This window comes from Cetorhinus maximus, chromosome 22 (genome assembly GCF_964194155.1).
Source record: "Cetorhinus maximus chromosome 22, sCetMax3.hap1.1, whole genome shotgun sequence".
In the NCBI taxonomy this organism is placed as follows: Eukaryota; Metazoa; Chordata; class Chondrichthyes; order Lamniformes; family Cetorhinidae; genus Cetorhinus; species Cetorhinus maximus.
In genome coordinates, this window is record NC_135900.1 from 76731634 (window position 1) to 76753811 (window position 22178).

The 22178-nt window shown below is 46.3% G+C and overlaps 1 protein-coding gene across 1 annotated transcript in view; it reads left to right on the top strand.

Moving 5' to 3' along the window:
• Positions 1-578: 578 nt before the first annotated feature.
• Positions 579-22178, top strand: part of braf (B-Raf proto-oncogene, serine/threonine kinase) — a 105959-nt gene continuing 84359 nt past the window's right edge. Inside the window, exons 1-2 of the mRNA XM_078568542.1 lie at positions 579-685; positions 13128-13229. Of these exons, the coding sequence (XP_078424668.1) occupies positions 587-685; positions 13128-13229 (201 nt within the window). The 5' untranslated portion in view covers positions 579-586. The remainder of the gene's footprint in view (positions 686-13127; positions 13230-22178) is intronic.

Sequence of the window (22178 nt, forward strand, 5' to 3'; positions counted from 1 at the left end):
ACTTTATCTATTGTCATCCGGCCCCTTAGTGACTGTATACTGTCCCTCATAACTATCAAAAATTTGCCTTTCTGTGAGATTTGGGTATGTCATCAAATTCTATTAATTGTTCAGATTTTGAAAGTTTAAAACCAATCCTGATTAACCAAGATGAATGGACCTTAATAGTTTGACTATCATATTGGAGAACTACTGCCTTCCCAACTCACCCTCTCTTTAAGACTAAATGTTAATTCTGGGGATTTAATATTTATCTGATGGTCTTGTGTGGTTACGTAAAGCCCACCAAAAATTCTCTGTGCCCCAGTCTCTCTCTATCTCCCTGTCAGGACCTGTATCTCAGTCTCTCTCTATCTCCCTGTCAGGACCTGTATCCTAGTCTCTCTCTATCTCCCTGTCAGGACCTGTATCCCAATCTCTCTCTATCTCCCTGTCAGGACCTGTATCCCAATCTTTCTCCATCTCCCTGTCGGATCTCACTCCCAGAAGTCCCTTATGCGCGACACGTGCTCTAGATGACGTTTTCCGCTGGCGCGGTACCGCCCACCGACCGTTAACGTCACATCCGGCCGGGCCTGGCTTTAAGATGGCGGCCGCCAGCCCCGATCCGCCGACGTTAAACGGCCCCGAGGAGCTGATGGATCCGGCGGGGGACGAAATTGAGGACCTGAGCGTCCCGGAGGAGGTGAGAGGCGGGTCCGGGGGGAGGGAAAGAGGGGAGAACACACCATCCCGACACTGCCGGACCGGCTGCAGAGAACACCGGGTCTGTCAGAGGGTCCGACAACACTGGGGTGCAGGAGCTGCGGGAACAGGTCTGTCAGCGTAAAACATCCTGTTATAGTGAGCATGGTGCAGGCCTGTCTCTATATAACACTGGGGTACAGTACTGGTGGGGACAGGTCTGTCCCTGTATAACACTGGGGTACAGTACTGGTGGGGACAGGTCTGTCCCTGTATAACACTGGGGTACAGTACTGGTGGGGACAGGTCTGTCCCTGTGTAACACTGGGGTACAGTACTGGTGGGGACAGGTCTGTCCCTGTGTAACACTGGGGTACAGTACTGGTGGGGACAGGTCTGTCCCTGTATAACACTGGGGTACAGTACTGGTGGGGACAGGTCTGTCCCTGTGTAACACTGGGGTACAGTACTGGTGGGGACAGGTCTGTCCCTGTATAACACTGGGGTACAGTACTGGTGGGGACAGGTCAGTCACTGTATAACACTGGGGTACAGTACTGGTGGGGACAGGTCTGTCCCTGTATAACACTGGGATACAGTACTGGTGGGGACAGGTCTGTCTCTGTATAACACTGGGGTACAGTACTGGTGGGGACAGGTCTGTCACTGTGTAACACTGGGGTACAGTACTGGTGGGGACAGGTCTGTCTCTGTATAACACTGGGGTACAGTACTGGTGGGGACAGGTCTGTCCCTGTATAACACTGGGGTACAGTACTGGTGGGGACAGGTCTGTCCCTGTATAACACTGGGATACAGTACTGGTGGGGACAGGTCCGTCACTGTGTAACACTGGGGTACAGTACTGGTGGGGACAGGTCTGTCACTGTAACACTGGGGTACAGTACTGGTGGGGACAGGACTGTCACTGTAAAACACTGGGGTACATTAATGCTTGGGACAGGTCTGTCACTGTTTAACACTGGGATACAGTGATTGCGAGGACTGGTTTGTCTCGCTATAATACTGGTGTACAGTACTGGTGGGGACAGGTCTGCCACTGTATAACACTGGGGTTCATTAATGCTTGGGACAGGTCTGTCACTGTACAACACTGGGGCACAGTACTGGTGGGGTCTGGCCTGCTCTTTTATAGCACTGGGGTACAGTACTGGTGGGGACCGATCTTTCACTGTATAACACTGGGGTACAGTACTGGTAGGGACAGATCTGTCCCTGTATAACACTGGGGTACAATCGTGGTGGGGAAAAGTCTGTTTCTGTGTAGCCTGGGGTACAGTACTGGTCGGGACAGGTATGTCACTATAACACTGGGGCACAGTACTGCTTCGGCTAGGTGTGTCACTGTATAACACTGGGGTACAGTACTGATGGGGACAGGTCTGTCACTGTATAACACTGGGATACAGTACTGGGTGGGACTGGTCTGTCTCTGTATAACACTGGGGTACAGTACTGGTGGGGACAGGACTGTCACTATATAACACTGGGATACAGTGCTGATGGGGACAGGTCTGTCACTGTATAACACTGGGATACAGTACTGGTGGGGACAGGTTTGTTTCTTTATAACACTGGGGTACAGTACTGGTGGGGACAGGTTTGTTTCTTTATAACACTGGGGTACAGTACTGGTGGGGACAGGTTTGTTTCTTTATAACACCGGAGTACGGTACTGGCCAGGTCAGGTCTGCCACTGTACAGCAGTGAGGCACAGTACTTATAGAGACAGCTCTGTCATTGTATAATGTGAGTACAGTAATGGTGAGGACAGGTCTGTTAGTGTAAAACATTGTTATGCTGTGCATGGTGGAATTCTTGTCCCTGTATAACACCGAGGTACGGTTCTGGTGCGGACAGGTCTGTCACTATAGATCACTGGGGTACAGCATTGGTGGGCACAGGCCTGTCACTGGATAGCACTGGGGTACAGTACTGGTGCGGACAGCTTTTTCACTGTTGATCACTGGTGTACAGTTCTGCTGGGGAAGGTCTGTCACTGTACAGCAGTGGGGTACAGCACTGCTTTAGACAGGTCTGGCACTGTATAACACTGGGGTGCAGTACTGGTGGGAACAGGTCTGTCGGTGTAAAACATTCTGTTATGCTGTGCTTGGTGGATGTCTGTCACTGTATAACACTGGTGGGCAGAACTGCTTTAGACAGCTCTGTCTTGTATAACACAGGGTACAGTACTGATGGAGTTAGATCGGTCTCTGTTTAACTCTGGGGTACAGTACTGGTGTGTACAGGCCTGCTACACTCTCACTGGGTACATTGCTGGTGTCGACAGGTTTGTCACTGTATAATGGATACAGTAGTGGTGGGGACAGGTCTGTCACTGTATAACACTGGGGTACAGTAGTGGTGGGGACAGGTCTGTCACTGTATAACACTGGGGTACAGTACTGGTGGGGACAGGTCTGTCACTGTATAACACGGGTACAGTACTGGTGGGGACAGGTCTGTCACTGTATAACACTGGGGTACAGTACTGGTGGGGACAGGTCTGTCACTGTATAATGGGTACAGTAGTGGTGGGAACAGGTCTGTCAGTGTAAAACATTGTTATGCTGTATATGTGGATGTCTGTCACTGTATAACGCTGGCTACAGTGCTGGTGGGGTCAGATCTGTCTGTCTAACACTGGGGCACAGAACTGGTGGGGACAACTCTGTTACTGTAGAACACAGGGTACAGTGCTGGTGGGGACAGGTTTGTCACTGTGCGGCAGTGGGGTACAGTACTGGGGGAGACTGCTATATCAATGTCTAACACTGGGGTTCAGTACTGGTGGGGCAATTCTGTCACTATAGAACACTGGGGGACAGTACTGGAGTGTGTGGGTCTGTCACTATAATATCCTGTTATGGTGCCTGTAGTAGATGTTTGTCACTGTATAATACTGGTTGACAGTACTGATGTGGGCAGTTCTGTGGTTCTCTTACACTAGGTTACAGTACTGGTGAATGCAGGCCTGTTACTGTATAACACTGGGGTACAGTACTGGTGGGGACAGGTCTGTCACTGTATAACACTGGGGTACAGTACTGGTGGGGACAGGTCTGTCCCTGTATAACACTGGGGTACAGTACTGGTGGGGACAGGTCTATCAATGTATGATACTGGGATACAGTACTGGTAAGGACAGGTCTGTCGCTGTGTAATACTGGGGTACAGTATTGGAATGGACATGTCTGTCACTGTGTAACACTGGGGCGCAGTACTGGTGGGAACAGGTCTGTCACTGTAAAACATTTTGTTATGCCGTGAATAGTGGATGCTTGTCACAGTACAACACTGGGGTACAGTAGTGGTGGGGACAGGTCTGTTTCTGTATAACACAGATACAGTAGTGTTGGCGACAGGTCTTTCACTGTACAACACTGGGGTGCAGTACTAGTTGGGCCTGGTCTGTCACTGTATAACACTGAGCTACAGTACTGATGGGGGCAGGTCTCTCACTGTATAACACTGGGCTACAGTACTGGTGGGGATATGTCTGTCACTGTATAACACTGGGGTACAGTACTGGCGAGGTTAGGTCTGACCCTGTTTTACACTGGGGCACAGTACTTGGGACAAGTCTGACACTGTATAACACTGAGGTACAGTACTGGTGGGGACAGATCTGTAGCTGTGTAAGATGGGTACAGTACTGGTGGGGACAGGTCTGTTATTGTATAACCCTGGGGCTCAGTACAGGTGGGGACAGGTGTCTCACTGCATAACACTCGGGTACTGCACTGGTGGGGACAGATCTGTCCCTGTATAACACTGGGATGCAGCACTGCTGGAGACAGGGCTGTCACTGTAAAACTTTCTGTTATGCTGTGCATGGTGGATGCTTGTCACATTACATCCCTGGGGTACAGTACTGGTAGGGACAGGTCTGTTTCTGTGTAGCACTGGGGTACAGTACTGGTGGGGACAGGTATGTCACTATAACACTGGGGTACAGTAGTGCTTGGGACAGGTTTGTCACTGAAACACGGGTACAGCACTGGTGAGGACTTTGTAACAGTGGAGTGCAGTACTGGTAGGGGCATGTCTGTCACTGTATAACACTGGGGTACAGTGCTGGTGGATGCAGGTCTGTCCCTGTTTAACACTGGGGTACAGTACTGGTGGGGACAGGTGTGTCACTATAATACTGGGATACAGTATTGGTGAGGACAGGTCTGTCACTGTATAACGCCGGGGGGTCAGTACTGGTAGTGACAGGTCTGTCGCTGTGTAATACTGGGGCACAGTACTGGTGGGGACAGGTCTGTCACCATAACACCGGGGTACAGTACCGGCCTTGACACGTCTGTCAATGTATAACACTGGGATACAGTATTGGTGTGGACAGGTCTGTCACTGTGTAACAGTGTGGCACAGTACTGGTGGGGACATGTCTGTCACTGTAAAACATTCTGTTATGCTGTGCATGGTGGTTGCTTGTCACTGTGTATCACTGGAGTACAGTACTGGTGGGGACAGGTCTGTCCCTGTATAACACTGGTGCACAGTAGTGGTGGGGACAGGTCTGTTTCTGTGTAGCACTGTGGTACAGTAGTGGTAGGGACTGGTCTTTCACTGTATAACACGGGTACAGTACTGGTGGGGACTGGTCTGTCACTGTATAAGACTGGGATACAGCTCTGCTGGAGACAGGGCTGTCACTGTAAAACACCAAGGTACAGTATTGGTAAGGACAGGTTTGTCACTGTATAACACTGGGGTACAGTAGTGGTGGGGACAGGTCTGTTTCTGTGTACCACTAGGGAACAGTACTGGTGGGGACAGGTCTGCAAATGTACAACACTGGGGTACAGTGCTGGTGGTGACAGGTCTGTCATTGTATAACACTGGGGTACATTAATGCTTGGGACAGGTCTGTCACTGTATAACACTGGGGCGCAGTACTGGTGGGGACAGGTCTGTCACTGTATAACACTGGGGTACAGTACTGGTGGGGACAGGTCTGTCACTGTATAACACTGGGGTACAGTACTGGTGGGGACAGGTCTGTCACTGTAAAACATTCTGTTATGCTGTGCATAGTGGATGCTTGTCACAGTCCAACCCTGAGGTACAGTACTGGTGGGGATAGGCCTGTTAATGTATAAGAATAGGGTATAGTGCTGGTGTGTGTCGGCCTCTCACTATAATATTCTCGTATGGTGCCGATAGTAGATATTTGTTACTGTATAATACTGGTTGGCAGTACTGATGTGGGCAGCTCTGTGGCTCAAGTACACTGGGTTACAATACTGGCGAGTGCAAGTCTGTTACTGTATCACACTGGTGTACAGTACTTCTGGAGGTCGGTGTATATCACTCAGGTACAGCCTTGGCCAGGAATGGCATGTCATTGTTTCACATTGCAATACAGTACTGGGGGGACAGGTCTGTTGCTGTATAACACTAGGGTTTACTACTCTTGGGGATTAGGTCTGCTACTATATAACACTGCAGTACAGTACTGGTGGGGCAGGACTCTCACTGTATGGGTAAAGTACTGCTGGGGACAGATTTGTCATTGTAGAACACTGGTGTCGAGTACTGGAGGGACAAGTCTATCAGTATAACCCTGGGGTACAATCTTCCTGTATAAAGGTCTGTCACAATAACACTGGGGTACAGTACTGGTGGGGACAAGTCTGTTATTATAACACTGGGGTACAGTACTGGTGGGGACAGGTCTGTTATTATAACACTGGGGTACAGTACTGGTGGGGACAGGTCTGGTTATTATAACACTGGGGTACAGTACTGGTGGGGACAGGTCTGTTATTATAACACTGGGGTACAGTACTGGTGGGGACAAGTCTGTTATTATAACACTGGGGTACAGTACTGGTGGGGACAGGTCTGTTATTATAACACTGGGGTACAGTACTGGTGGGGACAGGTCTGTTATTATAACACTGGGGTACAGTACTGGTGGGGACAGGTCTGTTATTATAACACTGGGGTACAGTACTGGTGGGGACAGGTCTGTTATTATAACACTGGGGTACAGTACTGGTGGGGACAGGTCTGTTATTATAACACTGGGGTACAGTACTGGTGGGGACAGGTCTGTTATTATAACACTGGGGTACAGTACTGGTGGGGACAGGTCTGTTATTATAACACTGGGGTACAGTACTGGTGGGGACAGGTCTGTTATTATAACACTGGGGTACAGTACTGGTGGGGACAGGTCTGTTATTATAACACTGGGGTACAGTACTGGTGGGGACAGGTTTGTTTCTTTATAACACCGGAGTACGGTACTGGCCAGGTCAGGTCTGCCACTGTACAGCAGTGAGGCACAGTACTTATAGAGACAGCTCTGTCATTGTATAATGTGAGTACAGTAATGGTGAGGACAGGTCTGTTAGTGTAAAACATTGTTATGCTGTGCATGGTGGAATTCTTGTCCCTGTATAACACCGAGGTACGGTTCTGGTGCGGACAGGTCTGTCACTATAGATCACTGGGGTACAGCACTGGTGGGCACAGGCCTGTCACTGGATAGCACTGGGGTACAGTACTGGTGCGGACAGCTTTTTCACTGTTGATCACTGGTGTACAGTTCTGCTGGGGAAGGTCTGTCACTGTACAGCAGTGGGGTACAGCACTGCTTTAGACAGGTCTGGCACTGTATAACACTGGGGTGCAGTACCGGTGGGAACAGGTCTGTTGGTGTAAAACATTCTGTTATGCTGTGCTTGGTGGATGTCTGTCACTGTATAACACTGGTGGGCAGAACTGCTTTAGACAGCTCTGTCTTGTATAACACAGGGTACAGTACTGATGGAGTTAGATCGGTCTCTGTTTAACTCTGGGGTACAGTACTGGTGTGTACAGGCCTGCTACACTCTCACTGGGTACATTGCTGGTGTCGACAGGTTTGTCACTGTATAATGGATACAGTAGTGGTGGGGACAGGTCTGTCACTGTATAACACTGGGGTACAGTAGTGGTGGGGACAGGTCTGTCACTGTAGATCCCTGGGATACAGTACTGGTGGGGACAGGTCTGTCACTGTATAACACTGGGGTACAGTACTGGTGGGGACAGGTCTGTCACTGTATAACACTGGGGTACAGTACTGGTGGGGACAGGTCTGTCACTGTATAACACTGGGGTACAGTACTGGTGGGGACAAGTCTGTCACTGTATAACACTGGGGTACAGTACTGGTAGGGACAGGTCTGTCACTGTGTAACACTGGGGTACAGTACTGGTAGGGACAGGTCTGTCACTGTAGATCCCTGGGATACAGTCCTGGAGGGGATGGTCTGTCATTATTGACCACTGGGTGTACAGTACTGGTGTGGATAGCTTTGTCACTGTAGATCACTGGGGTACAGTACTGATGGACTCACGTCTGTCACTGTACAGCAGTGGGGTGCAATACTGGTGTTGACAGGTCTGTCACTGTATAATGGGTACAGTAGTGGTGGGAACAGGTCTGTCAGTGTAAAACATTGTTATGCTGTACATGTGGATGTCTGCCACTGCTTTACCTATCCATAGCAAAGAGTTACAGACCTTCAGCTGTTTCTTTGGACCTTCTGGCCTCTTGCAAGCCGTTTTCACTTTAAATCTGCTTTCTACGCTTTTATCACTTTAAATCTGAAGCTTGGAGCCTTTCTCTCTGCCCCTCACTCTTAACTTCACGTAACAGGACCTTTTTCCAGGTTCCTGTCCTTCGCTTTGACTAGAAGGTCTGCTTGGTACTTTCGCCTGTTCCGTTCCCCTGGATTTTGGAGTCTTTAGTTTAGCTTGGGACTGGCTGTTTGCTCCAGTCTCTTGGCAGCTATCTTCAAACCAAACTGAACTTAAATAACTTTCAAGCCAAAACTGCTGTTCTTTGTTTCTTCTGTGTGTCTCTCTTGACCCCTGTTGCTTGGCAGCAGCCAAGTTTCTCTACTCTTGTTTGTTTAACTTAGCTGCAAAAGTCGTGAAACTCTCCTTGGAAATGCAGGCACCTTTTAAAGTGAAGCTAAAACTCAATTTGACCTTTTCTTAACACACACGTACAGAAATACAAATCAAACATTAAAGCTAAAACTCATCCCTAACACCTACAAATATAGCTTACTTAAACTATCTCCATTTCCTAACACTGGGGTACAGTGTTGGTGAGTATAGGTCTGTCACTGTATGACACACTATGAACATTCTGGTATGGTGATAATGTCTGTCACTGTAACACTGGTGGGCAGCACATCTGTGGGAGCCCTTTCCTGTATAACATTGGGGTAAGTTACTAGTGGGTATAAGCCTCCGCTATTACACTGTGGTACATGTTTGTCACTGTAGAAAACTGGGGTACATTACTGATGGCTGCAGGTTTATTGCTGTGCAACCCCGGGGTAAAGTAATAGTGCGTACAGTCCTGGTGGATTCAGGCCTCTCGCTGTATGACACTGGGGTATGGTAATGGTGGGGACAAGCCTGTCACTACTACACTGGGATATTGTACAGGTGGGGATAAGTCTGTCACTATAATGGTTGTTTGAAGTCTAACTGTGTAGCATTCTGTTACAGTACTGGTGTGGACAAGTTTGTCACTGAGTAACATTGGGGTACTGCACTGGTGGGTTCAGGTCTGTCACTGAATAATATGGTTACAGCTCCTGTATAACACTGGGTTAATTACTGGGTGGACAGGCCTGTCACTGTATGACACTGGGATATAGTACTCGTGGGTACAGGTCCGATGTTGTGGAACAGTATTGGTGGGGACATATCTGCCACTGTATGACACTCGTGAACAATACTGGTGGGGACAGGTCTTTCAATGTATAACACTGGAATGCAGTAACAGTAGGTACGGGTCTGTCACTGTATAACACTCTGGTACTGTATCAGTCTGGGTAAGTCAGTCACTATAACACTGGGTATCAGTACCAGTGGGGACAAATTTGTCACTCTATAATACTGGAGTAGAGCACTGGTGGTTGCAGGTCTGTCACTGTGTACCACTGGGGTACACTCCTGGAGGGGACCGGGCTGTCATTGTATCACTGTAATACAGCACTGGTGGGTACAAGTCTGCCAGTGTATAGCACTGGGTTCTGTTCTGGTGCGTACAGGTCTTTCATTGCAGAGCACAGGGGTACAGTACTGGTGGGGATTGGTCTGTCGTTGTCTAATACTCGGGTTCAGTACTGGTGTGTACAGCTCTGTCATTATGTAACACTAGTGGGTATAGGTCTTTCACTTTATAACATGAGTACGGTCCTGGTGGGTACACTGTCACTTGACGACCCTGGGGAACAGTACTGGTCGTGACATGTCTGTCACTGTAACACTGGGGTTAAGTACTGATGAGGACTGGTCTGTCAATGTATAACATTGAGGTGTGGTGTTATGTTCAGGTACTGCTGTCTGTCACTCCAACACTTGGTCACTGTGATGATGGATACTAGTCTGGCACTTTACATGGTTGAGATACTGCGCTTGTAGGTGAGATACAGTGCTTATGTGTAATGTTGGGTGAGGGGGGTGGTCTACTATTGGATAGAAATTTGTCTAGGTGTAAAGTGGCATACAAATATTTAGCTTTTTGTTTTTACAAATATTTTGTATTCAGTCATGGGATGTGACATTTATTGCCCATCCCTAATTCCCCTCAGAAGGTGGTGGTGAGCTGCCTTCTTGAACCGCTGCAGTCCATGTGGTTTAGGTACACCCAAAGTGCTGTTAGGGAGGGAGTTCCAGAATTATGACTAACAGCAGTTGCCTGGAGGGGAACTTGAAGGTGGTGCTGTTCCCATAACCTGATACCCTTGACTTCCAAAGCGATAGGGTTTGTGGAAGGTTTGGGAGGTGCTGTCGAAGGAGCCTTGGTGAGTTGCTCCAGTGCATCTTACAGATGGTACACACTACTGCCACTGTGTCAGTTTTGGAGGGAGTGAATATTAAAACAGTGAAGGTAGTGGAGTGAAAGCTTTAATGTTGTTGGAGCTGCACTTATCCAGGCAAGCTCTAGACCTCATTACAGCCTTGGTCCAAATATTGGCAAACGAGCTGAACTCCAGACATGAGGTAAAGGCACTTGAGGGAAAGAAACTTCATAGAATTACGGAAATAAAGTAGGGTAGTGGGACTGACTAAATTGCTCTGCAGAGAGCTGGTACAGACTTGATGGCCTGAATGGCCTTCTCTTGTGCAGCAATGACTATGACTCTGAGACTACCTGACCTTGACATCAAGGCATTGTTTTGCTGAGTGTGGTATTGAGTGCAACTCCAACAACACTTTAGAAAAACTCAACACCATCAAGTAGCCTGCTTGATTGGCACCCCATCTGCCACGTTAAACGTTCACTCCCTCCACCACCAACGCACAGCAGTGTGTACTATCTACAAGATGCACTGCAGCAACTCACCAAGGCTCCTTCGACAGCACCTTTGAAACCCACAACCTCTACCATCAAGAAGGACAAGGGCAGCAGACACATGGAAACATCACCACCTGGAAGTTCCCCTCAAGCCACTAATCATCCTTACCTGGAAATATATCGCTGTTCTTTCACTGTCGCTGGGTCAAAATCCTGGAATTCCCTCCCTAACAGCACTGTGGGTGTACCTACACCACATGGACTGCAGCGGTTCAAGAAGGCAGCTCACCTTCTCGAGGGCAATTGAGGATGGGCAATAAATGCTGGCCTAGTCAGCAATGCCTGCATCCCGTAAATTAATTTTTAAAAAAGAGGTTCCAAAGACTCATGACCCTCTGAGAGAAAGAAACCTTCCCCATCTCTGTCTTAGATGGGCGATCCCTTATTTTTAAACAGTGACCCTCTAGATTCTCCCACAAGAGGAAACATCCTTTCCACATCCACCCTGTCAAGACCCCTCAGAATCTTATATGTTTCAATCAAGTCGCCTCTTCCTCTTCTAAACTCCAGTGGATACAAGCCTAACCTGTCCAACCTTTCCTCATAAGACCACCCATCCATTCCAAGTACTAAATCTGGTAAACCTTCTCTGAACTGCTTCCAATGCATTTACTTCCTTCCTTAAATAAGGAGACCAATACTGTACACAGTACTCCAGATGTAGTCTCTCCAATGCCCTGTATAACTGAAGCAAAACCTCCCTACTTTTGTAATCAATTCCCCTCACAATAAATAATAACATTCTATTAGCTTTCCTAATTACTTGCGATTCATGCACTAGGTCACCCAGGTCCCTCTGCATCTCAGAGCTCTGCAATCTCTCACCATTTAGATAATATGCTTTTTTATTCTTCTTGGTTGTGAAGCATAGGAATAGGCTATTTAACCCCTTGAGCCTCCTCCACCATTCAGTTAGATTATGGCTGATCTAAATCTCAATACCCTTTACCCAACTTAGTTCTTTTACTGGCCTCACAACAGAAAAGTTGGCAAGTGATGAGATACTTCAAAGTCAAGACTAGTCCGCTGTCTAAATGCTCCTTCCTGGTCTGTTGACAGAATGCCCAAAGGTATTCCACAGGGAGATGTTCTAACTTTTTTATTTGATGTCTAGCTGTTGGGGTTGAAAGTTTGTACATCAGTGATGGTTGGTTCCAGGGAATGTTTTAGATTAAGGTTTAAATACCACAGTGCCCAACTGATGCCTTATGTAGGTGCTATTGAATGAAAGCAACAAATAATTTCAAAAAACAAGTGGTTGAGTTCTTTAACTTACTACTAACACCAAGAAGTTGCATTTATATAAAACCATTAACAGTAAAATGCCCCAATGAGTTTCATCAAATAAAATTTTACACAAAGCCACAGAAAGAGATGTTGGGGCAAATATGTGAAAGCATCTTAAAGAGAGAAGGGTAGCGAGCAATGCTCCCTGTAAAATTTTGTTGTGCGTGGCCAGTTTTCTTTTTGACATGCAGTACCTATAATTTTTATTTTTTGTACGAATGTGCACATATGGTATTTAATCGCAGAACAAGACTTGCATGGTACCTTCCAGGCTGCTGCACAGCTGAGCACATGCGCAGTTTAGCAGGAACATCGTGGAGAGGTTTAGGGAGGGAACTCCAGAGCTTTGAGCCCAGGCAGCGAAGGCATGGCTACCAATGATGGAGCGATTAAAATTGGGATGTGCAAGAAGCCAGAATTATAAGGGTGCAGAGATCTTGGAGGTTTGTCAGGCCGGAAGAGATTACAGACAAAGAGCATCAAGTATCTCTTTCACAATCTGTGTGCGCCAGTGAGTGATGACGTTGGTTCAAAGGGTTGGAGTTCTTGCACAATTGCAAAGGAAATGATTGCAGTCAGAGGCTTGCATCCCCAAATGTTGGCTGGGCTGCAACAAATGAAACTGTCCAAGGTGTATTTGCCCCTGCAAACCTCCCCGCTCCTCCCAACCACCTCCTTCCTCACTGGATCTTTTCTAGAGCCCTTTTGGTTTAAGTAAAATGCTTAATGTTTTCTCTTTAACCAGGTCTGGAACATCAAGCAGATGATCAAACTAACTCAGGAGCATATTGAAGCCCTGTTGGACAAGTTTGGGGGGGATCATAATCCACCCTCTATCTACCTGGAGGTGAGTGCGACAGTTATTAAATATGCTGTGACATTGGCTGTACTCAGTTGATGAATGGATTTTTTTTTAACATAAATGGAGAGCGAGTTGGGAAAAATCAGGTCAGAATCTCACTCCACGGTGGTCGGAGCCTGCAGCTTTGTGATGGGAGGTCATGCACTTTGGTTGGAAGAATAGAGGCATAGACTATTTTCTAAATGGGGAGAGATTTCAGAAATCTGGAGTGCAAAGGGACTTGGGAGTCCTAGTCCAGGATTCTCTTAAGGTTAACTTGCAGGTTGTTAGGAAGGCAAATGCAATGTTGGCATTTATTTCGAGAGGACTAGAATATAAAAGCAGGGATGTGCTGCTGAGGCTTTATAAGGCTCTGGTCAGACCACATTTAGAATATTGTGAGCAATTTTGGGCTCTGTATCTCAGGAAGAATGTGCTGGCCCTGGAGAGGGTCCAGAGGAGGTTCACGAGAATGATCCCAGGAATGAAAGGCTTAACATATGAAGAATGTTTGAGGACTCTGGGTCTATACTCGATGGATCTGATCTGATTGAAACTTACAGAATACTGAAAGGCCTGGATAGAGTGGACGTGGGGAAGATGTTTCCATTAGTAGGAGAGACTAGGACCCGAGGGCACAGCCTCAGAGTAAAGGGAAGACCTTTTAGAACAGAGATGAGGAGAAACTTCTTTAGCCAGAGAGTGGTGAATCTATGGATTTCATTGCCACAGAAGACTGTGGAGGCCAGTCATTGAGTGTATTTAAGACCGAGATAGCTAGGTTCTTGATTGGTAAGGGGATCAAAGGTTACGGGGAGAAGGCGGGAGAATGGGGTTGAGAAACTTATCAGCCATGATTGAATGGCGGAGCAGACTCGATGGGCCGAATGGCCTAATTTCTGCTCCTATGTCCTATGGTCTTATGCAGCTACACCTTGAAGCTTGATGGGACAAAGTTGACATTGTAATTTACAATAGTAAATGTCGATACATGAACACAACCAAAAGTTGTGACGACAAGAAGTAAGGTTTGTGGGCAGAAAATGTCTCTAGTGTATTATTAGTAGATTGATATATTCAGATGGTATGGTATGGTAGGAAATGAATACATAGTGACTCTGTTACTGGTCTACTAATTCAGAGGCCTGGGCTAATGACCTGGAGACATGAATTCAATCTCACCATGGTAGCTGGTGAATTTAAATTCAGTTGATTAAAGTCAGAATAAAAAGCTAGCCTCAGTAATGGTGACTGCAACTACTGAATTGTAGTAAAATCCTTTCTGGTTCACTGATGTCCTTTAGGAATGGAAGTCTGCCATTCTTACCTGGTTTCGCCTACACGTGACTCCAGACCCACAACAATGTGGGTGACTCTATAACTGCCCTCTGGAATGCCCTAGCAAGCCACTCAGTTATATCAAACCAACAAGAAACAATAAGATTAAAACCAGACTGACCACCTGGGAACAACCTAGGCAATAACAAAGGCACACCCACCCCAGTCGACGCTGCAAAGTCCTCACTAACATCTGAGAACTTGTGTCTAAGTTGGGTCCTTCCACATGAGTCAAGCAACAACCTGATGTGTTCCTACTCTCAGAATCATACCTTTCAGCCAATGACCCCCGACTCTTCCATTCTCTGGGTATGCCTCTCCACTGGCAGAACAGCCCCACCAGTGATATAGAGTTGGGAGAGCGTGGCCTTTGGCGACCCCATGAACGCTCAGCATCAGCTCAAACATTGACAAGCAAACCTACTGCCCTTCCTCCTCTGATGAATCAATACTCCTTCGTGTTGACTACCTATTGGAAGGAGCACTGAATGTGGCAAGGGCACAGAACGTACTCTGTGTGGGAGACTTCAGTGTCTGTCACCATGAGTGGCTCAGTAGCAACTACTGCAGAAGCTGACAGAGTGCTGAGGGCATATTGGCCAGACAGGTGGTGAGAGAATCAAAAGAAGAGAAATACCTACTTGACCTCATTGATCTTTAACTTGAATATACATGTGGTAGAGAATTCGAAAGGTTCACAACCCTCTGAAGGAATTTCTCCACATCTCTGTCCTAAATATTCAACCCCTTATTCTGAAATTCTGAACCCTAGTTATAGAATCCCAGCCAGGGGAAATGTCCTCCCAGAATCTACCCTTATCTAGCCCCTTAAGAATTTTATATTTTTTTAATGAGAATCATCTCTCATTCTTCTAAACTCTAGGAAATGTAGGTCCACTCTACACAATCTCACTTCAGCAGCTGGCAGGACACTTTAGGAAGGGTGCGAGGATCCTCGAGAGAGTGCAGAGAAGATTTATCAGTGTGGCTCCAAGGATACAAGGTTAGGTTGGAGAAGCAGGGGTTGCTCTCCTTGGAGAGGGGAGATTTGATAGCGATGTATGAGATTATGTCAGGCTTAGATAAGATAGACAAACAAAAGCTGTTCCCGTTAGCTGATGGTGCAAAGACCAGGTATACGGATTTAAGGTTTTGTGCAGGAGATACAGGGGCAATAGAAACATAGGAGCAGGAGTAGGCCATTCAGCCCCATGAGTTTGGTCTGCCATTTAGCTAGATTATGGCTGATCTTCTACCTCAGTGCCATTTTCCTGCTCGAGCTCCTTGATGGCTTTAATGTGTTGGCTTTAATCTGTCGATCGGTCCTGAACATACTCAACCACTGAGCCTCCACAGCCCTCTGGGGTAGAGAATTCCGAAAGATTCACCACCCTCTGAGTGAAGAAATTCCTCCTCAGTACTAAATGGCCTATCCCTTATTCTGAGACTCTGCCCCCTGGTTCTAGACCACCCTCCAGCTGCCCCCAGCCAGGGGAAACATCATCCCTGTATCTTCTCTGTCTGGACGTGTAAGAATTTTGTATGTTTTATTGAGATTACCTCCCATTGCTTTGAACTCCAAAGAATACAGGCCCAGCCTCCTCAAAGGCCAGTCCCGCCATCCCAGGAATCAGTCTAGTGAACTTTCGTTGCACTAACTCTATAGCGAGTATATCCTTCCTTGGGTGGGGAGACCAAAACTATACACACTACTCCAGGTGTGGTCTCAAAAGGCTTTATACAATTGCACCAAGACATATTTAGTCCTGTACTCAAATAAAGCCATTTGCCTTCCTAACTGTTTGCGGCACCTGCATGGTGTTTATGTCAAACATGATTTCCCTTTCATAAATCCATGTTGACTCTGCCCAATCCTACTATTATTTAAGTGTCCAGTTATCACATCCTTTATAATCGTAGCATTTTCACCAATTCTGACGTCAGGCTAACAGGTCTGTAGTTTCTTGTTTTCTCCCTCCTTTTTTAAATATTGGGGTTACATTTGCTACCTTCCAATCTGAAGGATCAGTTCCAGAATCTATAGAATTTTGAAAGATGACCACTAACACATCCAGTATCTCTGCAGCCACCTCTTTCAACACTCTTGGTCACAGATCATCAGGACCAGGGGATTTACCAACTTTCAGTCCCATTAATTTGTCCAGTACTACTTTTAAACAATACTAATTTCTTTCAGTTCCTCATTCTCACTAACCCCTTGGTTCTTTAGTATTTCTGGGAGGTTTTTTTGTATCATCCTCCATGAAGACAGAGCCAAAGTATTTGTTTTGTTTCTCCATCATAAATTCTCTTGGTTCTGCCGCAATGGGCCCACAATTGTTTTAACTAAAATTTTCCTTTTCACATACCTTTAGAAGCCTTTACAGTCTGTTTTTATGTTTCTGTCTAGATTATTTTCATATTCTATTTTTCCCCTTTTTAAAATCTGTTTTTATCAGCTGAATTTAAAATAGTCCCATACCTCAGGCTTATTACTTTTTCTAGCAATCTTATAAGCCTTTTGCTTTGATCGAATACAATCTTTAACTTCTCTTGTTAGCCATGGTTGGATCACTTTTCCTGCTGGGTTTTTGTGCCTCAAAGGAATATGAATTTGTTGTAAACCATGTATTAATTTTTTAAATGCTAGCCATTGCCTGTCCACTCTCATACCTGTTAATGTGGTTTCCCAATCTACCACAGCCAACTTGTCCCTCATACCTTTGTAGTTTCCTTTGTTTAGATTTAAGACTCTAGTATTGGATTGAACTACATCACTTCAAACTTAATGCAAAGTTCCACTGTATTATGGTCACTCTTCCCTAAAGGCTCCTTTACAATGAGATTATAAATTAGCCCTTTCTTATCGCATAATACTATATCTAAAGTAGCTCATTCTCTAGTTGGTTCCTCAACATACTGTTATAGAAAATCATCTCCTGTACGTTCCAGGAATTCATCCACTACAGCATTGATGCTCATTAGATTTACCCAGTCTATATGTAGATTGAAGTTCCCCGTGCTTACTGTATCACCCTTGTTTATATGCGCCTCTAAGTTCCTGATTTATACGATGCCCTACATTACCACTACTGTTTGGTGATCTATATACAACTCCCACCCATGTTTGCTGCCCCTTGCTGTTTCTTTGCTCCACTCAAACTGACTCTGCATCTTGATCTTCCAATCCAAAATCCTCTGTCACTAATGTACTGATCTTATCAATGAGACTGTGAGGAAGAACTTTTTTACTCAGTGAATGCTAATGACCTGGAGCTTGCTGTGTACATGGGTGGTGAAAGCAGAGATGATCAATGATTTTCAAAAAGAAATTGGATGGGCACTTGAATGAAACAAGCTTGCAGGGCTATGGGAATAAATTTGGGAATGTGATTGACTGGATTGCTTGACATAAAGCTGGCATTGACTCGATGGGCCGAGTGGCCGGTTTTTAAAAAAAATATTCATTCTTGGGATGTGGGCTTTGCAGGCTGGGCCAGCATTTATTGCCCATCCCTAGTTGCCGTAATGACTCTGTGTAGTTACTGCAAATTATGAATTAGTTCTTTAATTTTTAAAAAATGTTTTTCATCCACTGGCATATCTTTTAATCTAATTTCGGATTCTACCTTAGCCAACTCACCAGGTTTGTTTTGTTCAGAATTAAGATCCTGGCTTCAGATTTAAGAAAAAATTACTTTTAAACTCAATATGTTATGATCACTGTTCCCTAGATGCTCTTTTACCACATAGTTCTTAAAATAGCCCATTCCCTCGTTGGTTCCTTGATATTCTGATCTAGAAAACTATCTTGATTGCTTTCCATGAACTTGTTCCCCACACTATTGCCTCCTGATTTCAATCATCAGCAAAGTGATGGAAGGTTTTGTTGAAAGTTCTATTAAGTGACATTTATCCACCAATAGTCTGCTCATTCATGCTCAGTTTGAATTCCACCAGAGCACTCGGCTCCAGGCCTCAGTGCAACCTTGTCCAAAACATGGACAAAGGAGCTGAATTACAGAGGTGAGCCCTAGTAAAATTGAAGTCAGTTAGAATTGGGGAAAACTCTAGCCAGTGGCTAGGGTCAAGCTGGTTGTGATTATTAGAGGCCAATTATCTGAGCCCCAGGACTTTGCTGCAATTATATTGGGCAGGCTGAAGCCATTGTTTTTGGTCCCCGCTCCAATCTCCATTCCCTAGTTACCAACTCCATCCGTCACCTGGCAGGTTAAGAGAATAAGCAGTTGGTTTGTAACCTTGGTGTCACATTTGATCCCAAGTTGAGCTACCGACTTCATATTCGGGCCATCACTAAAACAGCCTATTCCCATCTCCATAATATTGTTCGGTTTAGTCCCTGTCTTAGCTCACCTGCTACTCAAACCCTCATCCCTGCCTTTGCTGTTTCTAGACTCTGCTATTCCAACACGCTCCTTCTACCCTCTATAAACTTGAGATCATCCAAAACTCCACTGCCACAATGTCTGAACTCGCACCAAGTCAACCTAAAATAAAGGGCACAATTCTAAAGGGTATGCAGGAGCAGCGGGACCTGGGTGTATGTGTGTGTAAATCATCGAAGATGGCAGGGCAGGTTGAGAAAGCAGTTAATAAAGCATACAGTAGCCTTAGCTTTATAGAGGGCAATAGAGTACAAAAGCCAGGAGGTAATGTTGAATTTGTAAAGGACACTAGTTTGGCTTCAGCTGGAGTATTATGTCCAGTTCTGGGTGACACACTTTAGGAAAGATATGAAGACATTGGAAAGAGTGTAGAAAAGATTCATGAGTATGGGATGAGGAACTTGAGCTATCCAAATAGATTGGACAAACTAGGACTGTTTTCCTTGGAGAAAAGAAAGCTGAGAGGAGATTTGATAGATTTTCAAAATCATGAGGGAGCTGGACAGAGTAGATAGGGAGAAACTGTTCCCACTGGTGAAAGGATGAAGATCGAGAGGGCACAGATTTAAAGTAATTAGTAAAAGAAGAAAAGGCAATGTGAGGGAAAAGTATTTTCACATAGCGAGTGGTTAGGGTTCGGAATGCACTGCCTGCAAGTGTGGTGGAGGCAGGTTCAATTGAAGCATTTGAAATGGAATTAGGCTGTAAAGGAATAATGTGCAGGCTGTGGGGAGAAGGTGGGGGGGGATGGTGGCACTGCATGAATTGCCAATTTGGAGAGCAGGTGCAGACACGATGGGCAAAATGGCCTCCTTCTGTGCTGTAACAATTCTCTGATTGTGTGAAGTCCTGTTACCCTATCACCCCTGTGCTTGCTGAACTACATTGGCGCCTTGTCAAGTAACGTCTTGATTTTTAAATTCTCGTCTTGTTTCCAAATCCCTTTCTGGTCTTGTCCCTCCCTATGTCTGTACGTTTCACCAACTGCACAACCCTCTGAGATATCTGTGTTCCTCTAATTCTGCTGTCATGTGCAGTCCCAATCATAGTTGCTGCACCAGTGGCAGCCGTGCCTTCAGTTGCCTAAGCCCCAAGCTCTGGAATTTCCTTCCAAATCTCTCTGCCTCTGTATCTCGCTTTCCTCCTTTAAGACACTTCTTAAAACCTACCACTTGATCAAGCTTTAGGTCGTCTGACCTAATGTCTCCTTATGTGGCTTAGTGTCATATTTTATTTTAGAAGGCTCCTGTGCAGCACCTAGGGAAGTTCCATTATGTTAAATTGCTATATAAATTTAAGTTGTTGAATTCCTCAGGTTGGTGTCCGAGGCCCAACCATCTTCAGCTGCTTCATCAATGACCTTCCCTCCATCATAAGGTCAGAAGTGGGGATGTTCGCTGATGATCACACAATGTTCAGCACCATTCATGACCCCTCAGATACTGAAGCAGTCCTTGTCCACATGCTGCAAGATCCAGACAATCTTCAGGCTTCGGCTGAAGAGTGGAAAAGTAACATTTGGGCCACACTAGTGTCAGGCAATGACTTACACCAGCGAGAGAGAGAGTAACCTTCTCTCCTTGACATTCAGTGGCATTACTGTTGCTGAATCTCCCACTATCAACATTCGGATGGTTACCATTGACCAGAAACAGAACTGGACCAACCTTTTAAATACTATGGCTACAAGAGAAGGCCAGAGACTGGGAATGCTTTGGTGGGTAACTCACCACCTTACTTCCCTGTGCCTTTCCATCTACAAGGCACAACTTAGGAGTGTAATGGAATACCTTCCACTTGCCTGAGTGCAGCTCCAACAGTACTTCATCCAGGACAAAGCAGCTAACTTGGCACCCTATTCACCAGTTAAACATTCATTCCATCTCAACCAAGATTGAATGAGATTTCTTAGCTAGCTTCTTCCATTTCCAGAACATTCTGACGCGGGACCGTGGGCTGCGGGTTCCCCGGCTGACGCGGGACCGTGGGCTGCGGGTTCCCCGGCTGACGCGGGACCGTGGGCTGCGGGTTCCCCGGCTGACGCGGGACCGTGGGCTGCGGGTTCCCCGGCTGACGCGGGACCGTGGGCTGCGGGTTCCCCGGCTGACGCGGGACCGTGGGCTGCGGGTTCCCCGGCTGACGCGGGACCGTGGGCTGCGGGTTCCCCGGCTGACGCGGGACCGTGGGCTGCGGGTTCCCCGGCTGACGCGGGACCGTGGGCTGCGGGTTCCCTGGCTGACGCCTTTGTTCTCACCCAGCTCCATTGGTCTCCTGTGCCCCAGTGAACGGATTCAGAATTCTGGTGATTGTTTTGAAACTCTTTTATGGTCTCACCACACTGATGTATCTCTCTAGCTGGATGTGCCAATCCCTGCACTCTATTCTTCTACCGCTGGATTGGTGTTTCCCCCATTCCCTTTGCTTCAGCATCGGAGGTCGGTTATCCAGGCATTACATCCCTACCGCCCACCATCCTGCCTTCCAAAACTTCATTTCCGTCTGCAAAAATCTCCATGAAGACCCACTTGATCGACTGTACTTGATCTTTAATCTGCCCCTCCCACCCCAATTCCTTCACCTTTTTCTAATGGGCTTTGTATACCAGAGGGCTAGTGCTGACGGCAGACCTGTTGGCCAATAACAATCTGGGAGTGGAGAACAAATATCAGGAAGGAGGTTTCCTGCTGGCTGTGCCTTGGTGGTTTGTTTCTGTTTCAGAACCAGAGCATTGACTTTGATTCACCTGCCAACCTTGGCTGCAAGCCTTGTTCCCAGACTCTGATTGCTTGTTGGGATTCTTTGCTCATCATGGTGTTTAGAGACTCAAGATTCTCACCAAAGAAAAAAGGCAATGCCCTGACCTTGACCAATAGAAGTACATTGGCATAAGATTTTTCTATTGATATGCGAGGGAATTATAATAAGTCGTGCAGATTGATTGTGTGCCAGGTTTCTGCAAGTGTGTGTGTGTATATGCCTGTTGACTCCGTGTGCACAGTGTGGGATCAGCACGCCTGTTTGCAAGTAGCAGAGCATTACTTTCTTGTACTAACTCCCACACTGTCAGAGATAAAGTAAGGTCAACAGATTACCTTGTTGCTTCTTATATAATAACATTAAAAATCACTCACTTAATAAGTCCTTTTCTTAAAAAAGAAAAGCCAATCTTAATTTCCAGAGGAATAAAATTTTAAAGCAGAGGAGTTATGTT